The sequence below is a fragment of the Pygocentrus nattereri genome, chromosome 19 (genome assembly GCF_015220715.1).
Source record: "Pygocentrus nattereri isolate fPygNat1 chromosome 19, fPygNat1.pri, whole genome shotgun sequence".
NCBI lineage: Eukaryota > Metazoa > Chordata > Actinopteri > Characiformes > Serrasalmidae > Pygocentrus > Pygocentrus nattereri.
Window position 1 is genome coordinate 34,221,084 of NC_051229.1, and position 18,901 is coordinate 34,239,984.

The 18,901-nt window shown below is 41.4% G+C and overlaps 1 protein-coding gene across 1 annotated transcript; it reads right to left on the reverse strand.

Annotated features, from left to right (window-relative positions):
* aadac (arylacetamide deacetylase) lies at positions 1-13,875 on the reverse strand. Its single transcript, XM_017691749.2, has 5 exons — positions 13,479-13,875; positions 10,896-11,124; positions 6,726-6,795; positions 1,374-1,545; positions 1-722 (listed from the first exon to the last, which is right to left on the reverse strand). The coding sequence occupies exons 1-5, from the start codon at positions 13,617-13,619 to the stop codon at positions 102-104; spliced, it is 1,233 nt and encodes a 410-aa protein (XP_017547238.1). The 5' UTR covers positions 13,620-13,875; the 3' UTR covers positions 1-101.
* Positions 13,876-18,901: the final 5,026 nt, after the last annotated feature.

Genomic DNA, 18,901 nt, shown 5'->3' on the forward strand with positions numbered 1-18,901 from the left:
ACATAATTTGCATATTAAATAAAATTACATCATTTGCAAATTTTGTAAAAATTGCATTTCTTGCAAAATCATGTAATTTACTAATTTTGTAAAATGATCATTCACAAGTTTTCCTTGAGCCATAGTATATAGTTGTTTGCCATCCTTCGAGCGATTTCAAAGTCGGTGGGCCATATGTTGAACATGAGGGCACCGTGGAAGCCGTCTGAGTAATGTTCATGTGTCACGTCCACCCCAGCCTGACGTAAGCGCATGGCATACATCATACCGTCGTCCCGCAGCACGTCATACTCGCACGTCAGCACATAGGCTTTGGGCAGTGGCCGTAGCACAGCGTCGGGCACCAGCAAGGGTGAAGCCCGTGGGTCTATCATGGAACGAACTGGGCCATTGGAACCCTTTGGTGTTTCGTTTGCTGCTATAGGCGGGGCGCTGTAATTGTATGCCTGGCGGTACGACTCTGGCAGGAAGGCACTCCAGTTGACAAACTTTAGCAGTGCAGCTGACTCAGGGCTGTTGTGATCATTGGCCATCATGGACCAGAAGAGGGACTTGTCGCTGGTGAAGTACTGGCTCCAGAAGCGCACCATGAGTGTGCGTGGCAGGATGGGCATGTGCTGGTTCTGTTGGTAGGATGGAGTGTTGAGGTCCAGGGCCTGCAGTACTGGGTAGATCAAGGCCTGGACCTTCAGCTTCACATGCTGCTCTGGGTCCAGCTGCAACTGAGGTCAGAAAAAGACCAGAAGTACATTGATCACACCACTATTCTGACAGGAGTGACATTAGGACAGATTTTTCTTTGAAAATCCAACTACAAATACCGAAGCAATAATTTGGCAAAATAATTATTTTATACTTTAAAATATCTCTTAAGCCCAAACACAACAAAAACTTTGGCTAATGCAGCAAACAAATAACGTACACATATACCCTACCCATTAGCACCACACATGCTGCATACCTTTATCATCACATGCATCAAACCATGTTAAGTTTTGTGATTTTACCAGGTACATCCAAATGTTATGCCTGATCGGAGTACATAACTCACAGTGAGAACTAGCTAGCCAAAAGTACAGCCTCCACACGGTGAGGTTAGTTTTAATGTAGTTCTACATCTAAGCCTCTCAAAGTAAACAATCCCCCAATCTGTCAGTCTATAACTCTTCACTAAGCTTCTCTTGGCTAATTATATTCATTTTGATGCACATGTTTTCTGCATCTGTTTTGGAAAGCTCTTTTCACACAAACAACATAGACCTGTATTGAATTAATTGTTCTTGCATCACCAGACTTTTTATGTACTGTTATAAATACATGTTAGGTTAGGTTGCCTCACTCTTCCCTGCTGTGATGCTCCCTCTGAGCCTCACCTGCTGTGCCACTGCGGCCGCCAGGTTGCCTCCTGCACTGTCCCCGGAGACTGCCACGCGTTCCGGGTCCACTTTGTAGCTGTCCAGGATGTCCACTTGGAGGAAGTGCTTGACTACATGGTACACATCCTCAAACTGGACAGGGAAGTGGTGAGCTGGGGCCAGCCGGTATCTGCATACAGGTCAGGTAAGATTCCAGTATAAAAAGAACATCAAAACCCATGTAAACGTTCGCTATAGAAGCTTTCAAAGATAGCACTCAGACCTTACGTGTGAGTCTGACCGTAAACAAGAGGAAGTCAAGCCACCTTCGTTTGTAAAGCACATTTAAAAGACTGTGTCGACTGAAGTGCTGCACAACAAAATATAACTAAAAATAACTTTTCATGATCGCACAATAAATTCAACAAGGAACATCACATGCAGATAAAAACTAATCAAAAAAAGTATAAGAACTACTAAAGACAACACAGAAAAAAACAAAAAACAACAGATGACTGAATATGTAGTCTTTAAAATGCCTGAGGATATAAAGAAGTTTGGTAATACTTTACTAGGTAACACTTTACTGTAGGGTACTGTTCATATGGCTACATGATACCAACATAAACTCATCTTGACAACTGACAGTAGTCTGTATATCTGTTCAGACGTGCTTATTCCAATAGGCAACATCTGTCATGAAGGCTAATTTAGCTAACTTAGATCAAAACAGGCAAATATAACCTTTATATCGAATGTGTCACAATTGGCCCCTCCCAGTCTTGTCCATGTGCATTTTTGTTTTGGTTTTTCTAGTCCGGCCGCCTTGTTTCGTAACTCTGCCACTGATTGTTTTCACCTGTCCCTCGTTGTCCCTTTGTTACTTAAGCCCTGTGTTTGCCCTTTGTCTTTGCTGGTCTTTGTATCGGTCTTTGTTTGATGTCCCTCTCCTGTTTGAACCTTTGTTTGCTGTTGGATGTTTTGTTCAGTTCAAGTCAAGTCAAGTCTAGTTTGTCTGTCATGTCTGTACCTGGATCTCTACATATTGGCTCAAAGACCCTGGACCGTTATGACCCTGATTTTGGATTTGCCCTCAATAAAAGTTGCTTATCTCCGCACATGCGTCCGCTACCTCGCTCCTCGTCACAGAATGGCACGTATAAACATTTATTTAAGGTTATGTCAGTTGTCATGACAAGCTTATGTAGGTGTTATATAGCCTTATGAACAGCACTCTACAGTAAAGTGTTGCCACTTACTTTAGCGTCCTGTTCACAAGGCTACATGACACCTGCACAAGCTTGTCATTACAAGTAATGTAGCACTACATAGACATGCTTATTCCAATAGACATCATTCAGTATAAAGGTTACATTTGCCCATTTTGATCAAAGTTAGCTATAGTAGCCCATGTGAAAAATGTCAATAGGACTTTTGCACATTTCTGGGTTTCTGTTAGCAGGATATTTCGTTTCTGGTCAAACCAAAACAAAGGGCGCAGTTCAGTTTTAAGGTGCTTTGCTGTGTTGTGTTCCTTACTGCCACAACTCCAAACAAAAAAGGCACACCTGGGTTTTCACATATTTCTGACCAAGCACATGTTATGATCAAAATGGATCCAGTCAATCAGAAGGGTAGAGGGTCATAATTGTAGAGAAAAAGCAGGTATTCATGTTGACAACCACTGTTTGGCAAAATGGACGTTTATAAGACTCCTCTGGGTCAATTCATGCTCAGAGGTGGTGCTGTACCCTCAGGTTTCATACAACAAAACACAAATGTTTTATTTCATCCAACAAAACATTCACGTTCATGAGGCTTCTCATTCAATTTTCCTTTCCACCTTAATGATGCAACAGTCCTTAATGGCCAACCTTAAATGGCACCTGAGTTAGTGCGGGTAGCTGATATCTTTGATTAGCCACCTCAATATGGCTATAGCCAGTACAATATCACTGCAAATGCAGCCATAACTGTGTGAAACCCGCACATTGTGAGGATCTTCGTTCTTCCTCATTCATCCGTACGGTCTGGCCCTCCCTATCATCTCCTCATATACAACCTATGAATCTACACGTACATATAAAAACCATTTATATTTTAAATAAATGTAAATATTAAAAACAAGCCAACGATTTCTAATCAGGTTTGCTAAGTTAGCTCGCTAGGTTAGCTACGTTAGCTAAAGTTATGTTAAAGTAACTTACCTTGAAAGCAAAAAAAAAAAAAAAATACCAATGTTTTATTGGTCAAAAGACCAATCAGCCAGTCTGCATCACTGCCACATATCTTCAAGACAACATGTGAAGCACCTTACTTCCATGTTTTGAAACCAGCACCAGGCTAACTGGATGTGTTCCCTGCTTAGCCACTTTTTTCTCTTAATGTGAAAAAACCGCAGCAGAATTTGAAAAGGGCATACTCCAATAAGCATTTATGAATATTTATGATCATTACGTGAGTTCTCAGGCTTATGTAGGAGTCATGTAGCTTTATGAACAGTACCTCACAGCAGAAGACATCTTGGGGGGTCACCTTTGAATCTCATTGAAAGCGTGGAATGGCTAAGAGCAAGTGGTGGGAAGATCATAGGACTCGTGATGTGGAATGGAATGGAGAGGAGGTCAGAGATCGAGCCCACAGCCAAGCCATGCAAAACTTTAAAAGTGAGTAACAAACCTTAAATACAACTCATTTTTTTACTGGCAACCAGTGCAATGTTATGAGTACAGGGGTAAGGCGTTCTCTTTTCTTAGTACGATTCAGGAGCCTCACAGCTGTAGACATGACAAACTTGTCTAACAGATTCCAAAGTACAGCAAGACTGCAATAGTAATCAATAAGAGAGGCAATAAAAGCAAAAACAACATTTAGGTTGCTTTTTAAATTTTCCTACAATTCTATTTTGCCTCACACAACATTGCTTATTTGCATCTTAAACTTATCTTTGATTTTTTCCTCTAATATCAACAATTTTTTACATGTCAATGTGCATTATATGTGCCGCAGATAATTAGCTATAGCTCTGGCCAATTGATGACGTGACGTGCAACCAGAAGGCAGACGCTCGTGCAGAAAGATGCAGAAAGTAGTCAGGAGACAGGCAGGAGTCAAGTCCAGTAAACACATAAAAACAATAAAGACAATCATGACCAACAAGGGCAAGGCAAAGCAAGGCAGAGTCCACAGAACAAGCGATGAGTCAAAACCATGAATCCAAAAAGCTAGGCAACAGTACAAAAGGGGAGGTCCAAAAATCAGAGTCAGGAGGAAAAAACAGGCAGAAAATCTAAACATGATCAAAGTCAGAACAGAAATAACGCTCAGTAGTTTCACAGGGAAAAACAATAGTTCTTAACTAAACTATTCTAAAGCATGGGCTTATATACTAAACTAAGAATGTCATGTGACAAACACACAGTTGTAGTTTATTAGAATTCTAGCGACCTAGATCGCTGATAGGCAGATGAGGACATGTCCAGAGTCATGTGATCTTGCGGAGGAGTCTGGGAATTGGAGTCTAAGTCTGGAAAGATCAGCGAAGGGAACAGTTCCTCCTCATGAGTCTGCAACGGATTCTGATCAATGCAGTGTGGACAGGTTGCAGGTGTGACAAAAGATTTCAAAACATTGTAATTTCTATTTTGTCTTGGTTTAATTTAATAAAGCTCTTAGGCATCTAGCACTTTATGTCTCTTAATCAATTGGAAATGAGGTACAGAGAGCCATTTTCACCCGGTTTAAGAGCTGTGTCCCATTTACATAACAGTAATGGGGTGATTTTGTACTTCTGAATGATAGACCCAATGTTAGTATGTAGAAAGAGAACAAAACAGGGCCCAAGACAGAGCCCTGAGGTAACCCACCACTAATATGCATAGAAGAGAAGGAAAAATCATCCACATTAACAGAAAAAGTTATATTTTAAGATGCAAACTTCCTTGGATGACAACACCATATTTCAGGTGATCCAACAAGATGATGGATCAGTAACAAATTCTGCTCTGAAGTCTAAAAGAACCAAAACAGCACATTTTCCACTATCAACAACTAAAGTGCAGACTCAGTAAAGTGTGACTTAAATAAGCAAATGGGAGAAACCTGCTATCTACATGTGAAAGGTTTTGTAAACTGAAACCTTTTATCTGTAAAGCTTTTCTACAATCACAGCTTATCTTGAAAGGAGTCTCTAGGGGATGGACGTCCCCAAGAGTAAGTAAGTAAAGAGCACTCACGGAAGATAACATAGTCTGCAAAGCTGTTTTTATGTGAATGGTGAAATACCTTGTGTGGTTGAGCAAAAGTCAGAGACCACCTTCATTTTATTTAGTTTCCAGTCAAAATGGCCATTAAAAGGTTTAAGAGCCAAGTGAAAACCAACTGACAAGAAAAAATGCAACCAACCTCTAAGACTAAACCTAAAAATATCTCTGCTAATTTTTCTGTAAAAAACTGAAAGCAAGTTTCTCATAAAGAATGGAAGCTGTAATAAAGGCAAAGTGTGGACACAAATGCTGAACATCTACAATTATAATTCATTGTTGGGGCTTCATTGTAATTTTCTGTCTGGTGTGTTTTCTTATGTTGAAAAATGAACAACTTATATTTAATGGCCATGAACTTAATAAATGAAGAGCTGTTTGTGACGCTTGCACAGTCTTGTTTTCTGAGAATAGAAATAAGATTTAACATGATCTTTCCTTGGTCATAAAAAGGACATTTGAGATAATCAGATTAAGGCAGAGTCAGCTCAAAAAGGGGTGATCAGTGGCACAAAACAAAACTGTTACAATTACTGCCTTTATATTGTTGTATTTCATCACAATTACAGTTAATTATGACTACTGTTTACTCCTTGGGCATCATACAAAATGCGTCTGAAATTAAAGTCACACATCATTTGTACGGTGAGACTGAGTGTCCAAAGCGGAATGTCTGAATTGCTGTTTTAGGCAGATCCCTGGCTTACTGTATCATGCCATGTAGTCTGGGTGAGGCAGACCACAGAGCACAGCATAATGCTCATTATGCACTGTTTGGACAAGCACAGCTAAGCGGATCTCTACTGAAGGCCGGAACAGCCAGGTCTTTCAGCCCATGGCAAAAAGGCGAGCCAGTGTGGTTCATCAGTGATTATAATGACGCCAGTCCAGCATTCATTTAACTCATTCATAGTTAATCTCTGCTGAATCCAGTCTGTGTTCAATCAAAGGTTATTGTCATTATGCTACTTATACAAAATTACAAACACAACTGGCACATTTTAATAGTCAATAAAAATCACTTCAAACCAGATGGTCACACTTACTGGGAGAAAAAGACAAGAACTTCCTTGTTTTGACTGGGGAGAAAAAGTGTCATGATACTCACTCTACTGAAACAACAACCGCATTGAGCTCTGTAACCAGCTGTCTGGCCAAAAGATCATAGGGTCCCATTCCTGCAGTAAGAGAAACAGATGGAGAAAAAAAAGAAATGAGAAAGAGAGAGACACACTCAGGACATATTATTATAGTGGAACTGAGATAATAGAAAAGATGGACTTAAATTTGTTCTTAAACAAAACGTCCTAAGAAACAGTCTACATTCGATTCGTGACATGTTTTTACACTGCAGAAGAGTTTTGAACGTGTGTAGATTCTGAATCCCAAATAAGAAAGCATTGGTGAATGAAAACTGATTCATTGGATTTCAAAAAGAAATGTAATATGTATGCGGGAGGGCTGGGTGGAAGTGCACGTGGGCAGTATCAGTTCCACTGTTTGTTGATAATACTCACTACAAGAAAGTCCAAGCAGGAGGCAGAGTGTTGGAGAGTTGTTTCACTGATGGCTGACTGTGTGAATGTGTGGGGGAGTGGGGACGTTCAAGCACTGGGGTGGATAGTTGTTGTATTGCAGAAATTGTGGGGTGGCATCTGAGGTGACCAGATTTCAGGTAGGGCCTTGGGCACCTTGTCCCTTGCCGCAGTTGCAGCAAAACTACTGCATTGTCACACTCATTTACATAAAGTATTGAAGTTACAGCTACTGTCACTGTTAAAGCCACAGTCACTGTTACAGTCAGCATTGCAGTGTCATAACAGCAGTAAGCCACCGATGAGGTAGTTTACAGTTGCTGCACTGTTCCACAGTAACAAAGTACCCGATGTAGTACTGCTATAAAATATAGTCTTGTGCAAAAGAAAATTGACCAGTGCAGAATAAGCAGTAATAAAGTCCAGTGCAGACAGAATAGTGTAGAGTTTTACAGTTTGATGGCCACAGGAAGAAATGACCCTGCTTTCTGCAGTGAGACTGGACTCCTGTACTCCTCTGGCCCTGCTGTGTTTTGTGGAGAGGGTGGGAATGGCTCTGCATAATCCCTGACACCTTTGCCAGAATGCTCCTCACCAACACCATCTCCACAGCCCACAAGACTGAACTGCCCAATATAATGATCTTGTATAGTCTAATAGTGTCCTTCACTTTAATACTGCTGCCCATGCAGACAACAGTATGCAGGCCGCTAACATCAAAGGACCTCAGCCTCCTCAGAAAGGCCTTTCTGTACAGCTTGTCCACATTAACTTCCCATCCCCATTCACTTCCCATTAACTTCCCTTGCTTGTATTTTTTACTGTTTTTAATCAAATACAGGTCAAATTGGATTTACAACTCACTGCTTTCTGTTTTATTGAGGTAGTTTGCAGGCAAGGGGTCCTATTTTTCTTTTTTTGCACCAGACCTATAAGATCCTATTTAAGCCACTTACTTTAACATTCAAAGCCAGTGTGATTGAACAACCACCTGCAGATCAATGCATCATGATGCACTTTTACACCATCAAAGTGACACGTCCGGTTAGATGTTTTCAAGGGAATGAAAGCAATAAAACATGCCTGCCAGGGACTCTATTTGTTTGGCACAGTTCTAGCATGTGGTGACCCATCCGTTCTGTGCGGTTCTGACAGCAGCTTGAACAGACAGCATGACATCCCCCATCAGATAATGTTACCAACATTATGTCAGCCTTCTAACGGCTGGTTACCGAGGGTTACTGTGGTCAGGATGAATGTCTGACGGTTTTACCAGATGGTATGGTTTTGTTTTCACAGATAGGGTGTGACTTCACTCAGAGATGAGGATGATACAACAAACAGTCAAGGAAAGAATGATGTTTTGGTTGTCATTCTGTAATCTTCAAGTTGTATACTCATTAGCACTGAACTGTGTATTAGAAGTTCAGAGCTGTTGCAAACAATTCAGTCCTCTAACTTTGAATACTTCTAATTCTATATTTACAGTACTAGGCAAAAGTCAGACACAACCCTTCTTTTCTTTAATTTCCAGTCAGAATAGCCATTAATTACAAGCAATTTCCTTTTTAGGAAATATGTCTGAGATTAATTATAAGATAAGTTGAATAAGGAAAGAAAAAGTCCAAAGACAACAAGTAAAAAAACTGTATTTCCTCCAAACTGAAGTGCAAAACATTATTGAAAGCTATAGAGAAAATGAGACTCCTAACAACCACCTGCAGGGCCTGGTAAACCGCCAAAGCTGTCCCCATCAGACAAACAGCACTTAACACTTTCATCTTTGAGAGAGAGGAGAAAATCAAGCTGCCTCAGATCTGAAAACATCCACAGGTGTTTCTGTCCATCCTTCCACTGTAAGAAGACGACTCAGTGCTATGGGTCTGGATGTGTAGCTGATCAAGAAGAACTTCAAAGAAGTGATCTCAGAACAACGGACTGACCAAACCATCACCCAGACCTCAGCAACCCCGAATGTGTTACTTGGGTCATGAGAAGCAGAAACTAAATTCTAAGACTGAACTTCAGAGGTGTGGAAAAATATCCCTGCAGATTTGTTCAAAAAACTAAAAATATTTCATTTTATGGTTTTCTACTGTTGAAGAATCCTTAATTTACCTGAAAGTAGGACATTTTATTACAAAACACACATTTTTGAGCATGTAATGGGTTAAAATGGCTATTTTGGTGTCAGTATTCTACTGCATTATCTCTAGCATGTATGTACATCATAGATGTGGTGTTGACATCACATTATGAATAAATTCACTTTTATATTGTAAGTTACAAATGAAACTAGATGAGTTTTATTCATTTTTTCTGAACATCCTGTGGGCCCAGGGGTCAATGAGTTTTAGAAGGAGGTGTGGAACATTTAGTATTTAGTATCCACATCATGCTCAACATTGTCCTCTGTTTCAGATGCCTCTTCTTCTGTTTCACTCTCAGCATTTTGTAAATCATGGCTTATTGATAAGCAATTTACTGAATTTCATAGAAACCTCCTGTTAGTCATTATAGTAGCAGCAGATATGAAGTTATGCACAGGACATAACAGTTTTGCCCCTTCCTCGGCACGTCTGCATTATACTTGTGCAATATTTGGCTTTTGTGGATAGTGTGTGTGTGTGTGTGTGTGTGTGTGTGTGTGTGTGTGTGTGTGTGTGTACAAATTGTAATAAACTTTATCTGCACTGTTTTTAAATTTGACCCTGAACAGTATCTTTGTACCTAAAATGGTGCAGAGACTTTACAAAAGCATCAAAGTGGTCATTGTCATTCTTCCACACGTCGTCACTGTTGAAAAAGCCATCAAGTGATAAAGTTTAATACAGGGGGATTCACTTGAAAGAGGTCCCAAATATTTTGTAATAACTCTCACTAGGATGAATCAACAAGCCAAGACGCCCCTGCCTGAGAGCGATGAGGTAGGCGCTGGGCAGCCACCGTGATGTTGTACCCCCATTTGCAACTTCTGGGTGCAGACCTCTCACTTCCAGCACTGCATGCAATGCAATCAATTACACATACATCAAGGTATGTCGCCTACTCTTTGGTCCAGATTGCTTCATCCCATCCAGAGTTACACTAGAATATTCAGGGCCTCTTTTTAGTGAATCTCCCTGTAGTTTTTAACTTAAAAAAAAAAAAAAGTCCAGATTTGACCCAGAAACGAGGGTTAAATAAATGATGTGTGGTCTCTGACTTTTGCACAGTAATGTGGATACAATCATATGCAAAGGTTTGAACTCCTTTGGCCAACTTACATTTTGTTCTTTTTTAGGTTAAAATAAATTGTAAGTACCGTAAGCGAAGCCTCAACAGTGAGCAAACTTAAATATGGCCTGTTCTGCACATTGTAATCTACAATTCATTTTTCTTTGCTAAGTTTAACATATTAGGAAAAAATAACTATAAAAAAAATCAAGCTATGATATGTGGCATAACTTATGTAGATTTGGTGTTTTTTGTTTAATTCTGTAAATAAACAGTAATTGTGCTTCAAAATGTGCAACAACCCATTTTGTATTAGTCTTTGAAACACAGTGTGATGAATGTTATGTTATGGCTATTTTGACATCTCGCTGTTAATCTTCACATCTGAATATTTTCAGAGAGATAAAATAGATGCAGCATTTCTAGCGCAAAGTCTTCTGAGCTTTTTTTGTCGCTGCATATCAGAATAAATATTTTAGTCGTGAGCAACTGAAGAGTGATGTAGTTATGAGTGGGACAGGACTCACTGGAGCTGCCGAGGCACCATCCTCCCCCGTGCAGATAGATAATGGCTCTCCTCATCTCTCCTGCTCCTCTCTCCTGCCTGGGCTGATACATCAACACCTCCACACCACTGAAAAGCTCTTCCGCCACCTGCACCCGCTCATCGGACACAGGTACCACCCGCTCGACAAAAGTGATGAACATCATCACCCCCATGTAGTCCTTCAGCCCCAGGAGCTCACTGAAGTCTGCCTAGAGAGAAACAGGGACACAGAAGAATTAGCTAGCTCTACAAACGGTTTGCGAGCACCCGAGTAATTTTTCTATTGTTCACAAGGGGAAAGGGGCATTTCGCACACCACCTTAGCATTTAGCATAGCACTTTTTACCCCTGTCCGACTGTTTTTGTTGTTGTTGTTTTTCTGTAAAGTGCTACGGGTGACCCAAGTTGAAAACAATTTCAGTTCAAAGTGGTCAAGTTGACGACGTCATGCGTGTTTTTAGTGTGCTGATGAATAAGATCAAGACATTTGGGGCTCCAGTGACGGTTGCAGTCACTGAGTCCATTGAACTATGTAACGTCAACGGCTCAAAGTTAGCATGACCTGACTAAAGAGAAGTGTAGCTTATTTTGCTAGTAGCGCCACACTTGCTGGTTAATAGTAACTCGCCTTCGAAACAGGAGAGGCCCACATGGCTGGTGGGTCAGGAGACAGACATGCTGCAGGCTAGTCACTAATATTGTATAAGCACAGAACTCCTTGACCTCAGAAGTTCTCTCAGGTTGCTGGGTGAAAATAACTTTCACAGAACGTAACAAAGATATTTAGCTTGTCAAAAACAAACACTGGGCTGACTTGCTCCTGGTCATAAACCAACATTAGTCATAGCAGTATGCGCCTGTGGGAGCTTCCGGCTTAGAGCAGTGCTCACCAACCTTGCTAACGGAGATCTGCCTTCCTGAAGAAGAGTTTAGTTCAAACCTTAATCTGCTTCACCTGATCCATCTAATCAATCTCTTCAGAAGACCTTGATCAGCTGGATCAGGAGTGTCAGATCGGGGGGCTGGAACAGCAGGCCGATGGCTAACTGCAGCAGCTTAGAACACATAGCTTAGACCAGCATTTCCCAACTTCTTTAATGCTTTTCTTGCCCAAACACAACTGATTCAGCTCAAGGACGCCACCATCAACTAACAAACTGGCCTGCACAACTTTGCATGTCCTCCGATTGGCCTCCTCTACAACTCTAAGCATAAACCAGTTCATTAATGCTCCTAACTCTGAGGCCTTAGCTGCTGTCAGTCCAGCCATGCCTTTTTTATTTCTCCGTGGCTTGAACGGTGGCTAAGCATCTGCCAAGCATGCGTCAGAGTGTGAGAAGTTTGGCTGTAGTAAACAGGGTGTTGAGATTTAGCACTTTTGCAAGTGGCAGGTTTAAAAAATACCAGCACATCAAGTTTAATAAATATTAAAGACCTTGAGGCGAGCGCTCACGAATACGAGCAACTCCCACGCAGATCAATTCAACTGTGGCAAACCGGCAAAAACTGACATGTCAGCCTTGGAAATGACCAGAAGTACTGATGTGAAGCTACAAACCAACAAAATCTTTAGTCAAAGCACTGAATCAGGACAACGCAAGACCAACGGAACTCACCGGCAGCACCATAAATAAATATTGATTTCTGTAATAGGGCCTATTATTAGAACAGGTGAGCCCATTGCTCGGATTATGATCTGACATAATCTGTTGTAACTGCCACTCTGCCTTGCAGTACTTAGGCCTACAGCTTGACCGTGGAGACAGTCAACAATAGTGACAAACCCATTAAATATATCTCTGCTGTCCGAAGAAAACCTCGTATTTCCATGTTTGTTATTTTTCAGTTTTTGACATAATTCGGAAATATCTATTGTCCTTTATATCGTGGGTTAATTTCATGATGAATGGACCAAAAGAAACGAACCAAAACGACTTGGCAAGACGTCTGGTTCCATTGACTTACATTAAAACTAAAGTAGGTTTGTTCCTTTTCTTCCGAAAGCACTGATATAGCACAGAGTCACATAATGCAGAAACTGTCCAGGAATTGTGAAATTACCATGCAAAATTCCCGACAAGTTCATACTGAGACAGCAACCTGAAATAAATACCGCAGCTCATTATAAGCCAGGTGCAATAGAACCAACCTTCAAATCTCCATCTAAAACACTGACCAGCAGCTTTACGGCTCAGTAGACCTCTTAAATATTATCTTGATGACATGAAAACACATGATCAGCTCATGATTAGTACTGCATTTAACTAAATGTGATACTTTGTTTAATTGCATAGCAGAAATGTAGTTGTGTTGGAGCATCTGAGCAACTGAAGTCGTGCAGAGACTCAACAAGAAGCAGTCAAATAACTACAAGAACCACAAGAACCACAAGCACCATCTACAACACTGTAACTGTGTGCAGTCATGCTCACTGCTGTCTTGATCCAAATGATTAACAAGTGGATTCAAACACAAAGCTAATTTACTGCCTTCAACAACATTTCAGTCCATGCCAAGTCATCTGCAGACTAGGCGCTACTTTAGAGCCATGAATCAGTTTTACCAGGTGGCTTAAACTTCTGAAGAAGCAGTCCGTCAGCATGAGCTTCCATCTCTCCTCAATGTCGTCCGGAATGGGCGAGTAAACATAGTACGCCGTGAACGCGCCCAGCACTAAAAACAATAGCACTGCTTTGGACCGCATTCCGTTTGTTTTGGTTTTGGTTTGTTTGCTTGCTTTCTAATCGGAGATTCCTCGGCGACGGCGAGCGCGCGAACGGCGCTGTGAGTGAGCGCTCCTGCTTAACGGCGCGCTCCCTTCGGAGTAAATCCGCGAGCGTGTGGAAGGGGGGAGGAGGGGGCGATTAATTTTGGAACGGACGGAGCCGGCACGTGTGCACGTCTCCGAGCGAACATGATCGGGCGCGTGGCGTCCTCCTCGACGGAATTCCGAAGAGGCGACGGGGTCCGACTCGTGAATGACTCTTTTGAACCGACTCTATTCGATAAGTTGGTCGAATTGATTCAGAAAAAAAAGCATTAGTGTTTCTGTTGGTTCCTGATAGTTTTGTAATGTGTTCGGGCTTTTTAACGGGTTTACAATGTAAAGGACCCTGATGGTTTAACAGGTGACCAGTGGCTGATTCTGATGGTTTTGATGGTTTCCAGGGACGTCACACTGAACTTGTGTTTTGCAGCATTATATTATATTATATATGTAGAAATATATTCCATGATGCAACAAACCCTTTGAATCATGCAACTGCTTCTTTGACTGTTCTGGGTTCTCTATAGAACCTTTTTTTTCCACTAAAGAACCCCTGAAGAACGAAATAGGCAATAGTTTTTAGATAAAATGCTCCAAAATATATCACAACCGTGTGTTATAGTGCATTACAACATGTAACTATAGCTACTTATAAGCAACTTATACTAGGCGCTATAGGTGTTTATGCATGCATTATAACGCATATGAACATGAATTATTAAGTGTTACCATAATTCCTCGGACATCTACTTGGCGAACAAATGTTATTGATTCTGTTTCTGAAGTGATGAAAGTAAAGTTGACTTATGAATCAGTGCCGCATTGAAACTTACAGATTAAAAGAATCGGTTCGGGAAACTGATTCGAACTGATTCGTCACTATTCCGAAGCTCAGCAGTCTCAGGTGGTGCGCGCTCCCCATGCGTGGGCTCCTCCGCGCGCGCCAGAGAGCCTCGCGTTCAGGAGGCTAAACGGGTTAGCAACAAGTCCGAAAGAAGCCGTACGAACGGAAATCGTTCGAAGCCATCGCTGTACCTGGTGTGGATCTGTAGAGATGATAGGATTTTCCCTCAAAAAAAAAGTCCGATGCGAAAGTGAAGCTATTTTCAGCATTTGAGCAAAGAAAAGTGAGCTCGCAGGCTGCGCGCGCTCTAAGGTTATGGAAAAGCCTTTGGCTCGTGATATCCGCTAAATATAACTTGAGTGAGACCGTCAAGTGTTTGAAACCGAAGCCCGTTAACGTTTTCTTAATGTAACTGTGAGACTGAAATGGGATTTTGTTACACGGTCTATTAATCTTCCTTAAGTGCATATGAACTGTTTGTGGTGCTTAGAGACAGATACTCTATACTGCCCAAAGTATTTACTCCAGTCACTTCCATGGCCACAGGTGTATAAAACCAAGCCCCTAGGACTGCAGACTGCTTCAACAGACATTTGTGAAAGGTTGAGTCGCTCTCAGGAGCTCAGTGAATTCCAGCGTGGTACCGTGATCGGACGCCACCTGTACAACAAGTGCAGTCGTGAAATTTCCTCACTACTAAATATTCCAGTCAACTGTCAGTGGGATTATAACAAAGTGGAAGTGATTGGGAATGACAGACACTCAGCCATAAAGTGGTAGACCACATAAAATGACAGCAACGGATGCTGAGGCGCATAGTAGGTCGCCAACTTTCTGCGGAGTCCATCGCTACAGACCTCCAAACTGCAGCTGCATCCAAGCCTTACATCACCAAAAGCGTTCAAAGCATCGAATGCAGTGGTGTAAAGCGCCACCACTGGACTCTAGAGCAGTGGAGATGTGTTCTCTGGAGTGACCAATCATGCTTCTCTGTCTGGCAATCTGCTGGAAGAGTCTGGGTTTGGTGGTTGCCACAAGAACAGTGCGTGTCTGACTGCATTGTGCCAGGTGTAAAGTTTGGTAGAGGGGGGCTTATGGTGTGAGGTTGTTTATCAGGAATTGTGCTTGGCCCCTTAGTTCCAGTGAAAGGAACTCTTAATGCTTCAGCAGACCAAGAGATTTTGGATGATTTCATGTTCCCAGTTTGTGGGAACAGTTTGGGAACAGCACCTTTCTGTTGCAACATGACTGTGCACCAGTGCACAAAGCAAGGTTCATAAAGACATGGGTGGGTGAGTTTGTTGTGGAAGAACTTGACTGGCCTGCACAGAGTCCTGACCTCAACCCGATAGAACACCTTTGGGATGAATTATAGCGGAGACTGCCAGGCCTTCCTGTCCAGCATCAGTGTCTGACCTCACAAATGCGCTTCTGGAAGAATGGTCAAAAGGTCCCATGAACACACTCCTAAACTTTGTGGAAAGCCTTCCCAGAAGAGTTGAAGCTGTTACAGCTGCAAAGGGTGGGCCAACATCATATTAAACCCTATGTATTAAGAATGAGATGTCACTCAATTTCATATGTGTGTGAAGGCAGACGAGCAACTTCTTTTGGAAATATAGTGTATAAACATACAAATGGGTCTTCGGTGGTTGTCTAGCAAAAGAATGGTTCTATTTAGAACCATGAGTTCTATGTGGATCCAGTTCATGCTTAAATTGTTCTTTGTGAAAACATTCTTCAGATTAACGGAGGATGCTTGTGGTTCTATATAGAACATTTTTGAAAATGGTTGTGTGATGAGGAATTGATTGCCAAGCTCATGTACTGAACATGGACAATTGCTGCAACAATTGATTCGATTACACCTTCAATTCAGTTTCTATAGTTGTACTAGTGTTCGGATTAGCAGGGTTGCTAACATTAATATGTGTTGGCATGATCATTTTTATTACTATTTAATCTGCTTAGATCTCAAATTTTGCCAATTTATTTCATAGTGATATGAAATGTGAGCCCTCCTGGCTCTCTGTGTTTTAGAGTACCCCTATTTTGCCCCTCATCTAGTGATGGATATCCTCCAAGTCTAGGTCTTCAAACTTGTACCTATTTGGCAACATGGTAAATGTGGGTCACCCTCAATGTTCTCCCAGATTAAATAAAGGTTGATTGATTGATAATAAACACCTGGGAAACAAATTTTTGTTCAGGTTTAATATTGTCATGCACAGGAGGCATGGCCATGCAAAACAGCCACACAAAAGAGACGTGTTGCATTTGTGGTGGGAATGACATTTATAAGTTATTGTTGTTTGCACAGGCACTAATGTAAGTTGTGCTATTCTTTGCTGGGCTGTGGGATGCTTGGAGTTGCTGTCTACCATAGAGAAGAATTAAATGACAAAAAGCGAGCTGTCTGCTATCTTGACCCCTTGGTTAGTGATTTTCTGAGCAGTCTTTCTCCATTGCTGCTATTTCAATTAAAGAGCTTTCACATTTAAAGAGCAGTGTTTCCCATGTCTTTTTATTGGCTAAAGCTAGACTGGTGTCAGAAATGGGATAGCAGCACTTCCCCAGTAGCCTGGAGAGGAATGGTGCTTCAAAAGCAAACATCAGAGAAGACGGAGCTTGGCCAAAGATGGTGGAACAAGCAGTGCTGAGCAGACTTTGTCCTTCTGTTCATTAAAAGAGCATTTGCTTTTAAAGTGAAACGTTTCCCATGTCTTGTTCTTCACTAATTCTACAATAATTTGAAATGGCTGACATTTTAAATGTCTTTTGCTCAAAAGGGATATTTGGATATTTTCTCTTTCTGCTCTAATAAAGTCTTCAAATATGATATGTGGATCACAGCTTGTGCACTTAGTCTTACAGTAGACATGCTACTGTGTGGTACCATTATACGTTTGCACATGCATGCACAGCAAGACACTTGTGGGTGCTGCCCTCAGTGAGGGTGATGTGCCATGTGTCTGTGCACGTGAGCCTGTTTTCTTCAGAGTTCTCTGTTCCATAACTTTTCGCCAGAGTTTCAGCCTTTAATTGGGCAGAGCGGGGGATGCCTGGCTGTCTGCTTCCACCCGTGATCAGGACAGCTTGTGCAGTAGGAGGCAGGGGAAGGCTGGGGTGAAAGCCCTTTAGAGGAAGATCAATGCAGCGTGCTTGAATATCTAATCAGTTCACCGACTGTCTGGGAATTCCCTCACAGTTTGCTTCTTTGCCTATGCATCAGTATGGGGGGAACCTCCAGAACAGCTGGTGCCTTTTCTTAACTGTGCTTCCATGTGACCTTTTGCGACTTTCTATGTCGGGCCACCTGTAACTATCTCCAAAAGGGAATTTTTAAATTGAGATGTTTCTTAGGAACACCTTGCATACATATAGGTGGGAAAGAAGGAGCAGGTTCTTTTTTGTAAAGATGAAAACACTAACTCCCACGGACAAGTGCTCATGCTGTGTCTGGGACTCAAACATGCAGACAGAATCCTTTTAATTAGTTGAGAGTAGAGGAATGAAACTTTGGCACATCAGCAGATTTCTGCGGCTCTGAACTCTGAAATGTTGAGAGCTGGACGTGCTCAGTGTTGGTCAGGAATGCTGTTGTCAGGCTATACTAAGCTTTAAACTGTGAGGTGTTAGTCAGGTCATAGTCACTTAACTTCGGCTGAAAGGACAATAATCCATGACGGGTAAAGGAAAATTTTTTATACAGGTCATGAAGTATTTCACTACCTCTAAATCCTTAAAAAATGAGAGCAGGGATTTGCGTCCTGAGCACTGGCACATATCTGGAACAAACATTAGCCTAAGTGTTGATCCAGGCATAGCCGTAGTACTTAGTTGCTGTTAAAATGAAAATGTCTAAGTAGAATTAGGATGGTAATTTCTATATGTAAACTCCGTTTAAACACCAAAAAGTCTACAGTGAGTAAATTAAGTTACAGATCAAAAACCGCTCCATATACATAGATCAGCATCCGATACCAACAAAGTCATTCAAGGACATGTTTAATGTTTTGAGTAATATGTGAAATATAATGAAATGTGCTACTTAAACAAATTCTGTCTGCATGTTTGAGTCCCTGACACAGCATGAGCACCACCATGGTCAGTCCACCTCTTCATTGTCTTTTTTTGAGAGAGACAAAAAGATAACTTTTTAATGCAAAAATCTTCATCACATGATGACTCCCTTCTTCCTATTGATGCCCAACCACATTTTTTCCCCCGCAACAGTGTGTCAAAATTTTGACTTAGTATCACATCATAGCATCCAAAGTCATTCTTTCAAGAATGAAAATCATTATTTTGTGATACTGTATGAAAATGTCAAGAAAACAAGTAATTTTTTTCAGATACTATATTAAAATTTTGA

Coding starts and splice junctions, on each gene's coding strand:
- aadac (XM_017691749.2), bottom strand. CDS start 13,619: ATGCGGTCCAAAGCAGTGCTATTGTTTTTAGTGCTGGGCGCGTTCACG. Junction 11,125..13,478: donor TCAGAAGTTTAAGCCACCTG/GTAAAACTGATT, acceptor GTTTCTCTCTAG/GCAGACTTCAGTGAGCTCCT. Junction 6,796..10,895: donor ATGGTGCCTCGGCAGCTCCA/GTGAGTCCTGTC, acceptor CTCTTACTGCAG/GAATGGGACCCTATGATCTT.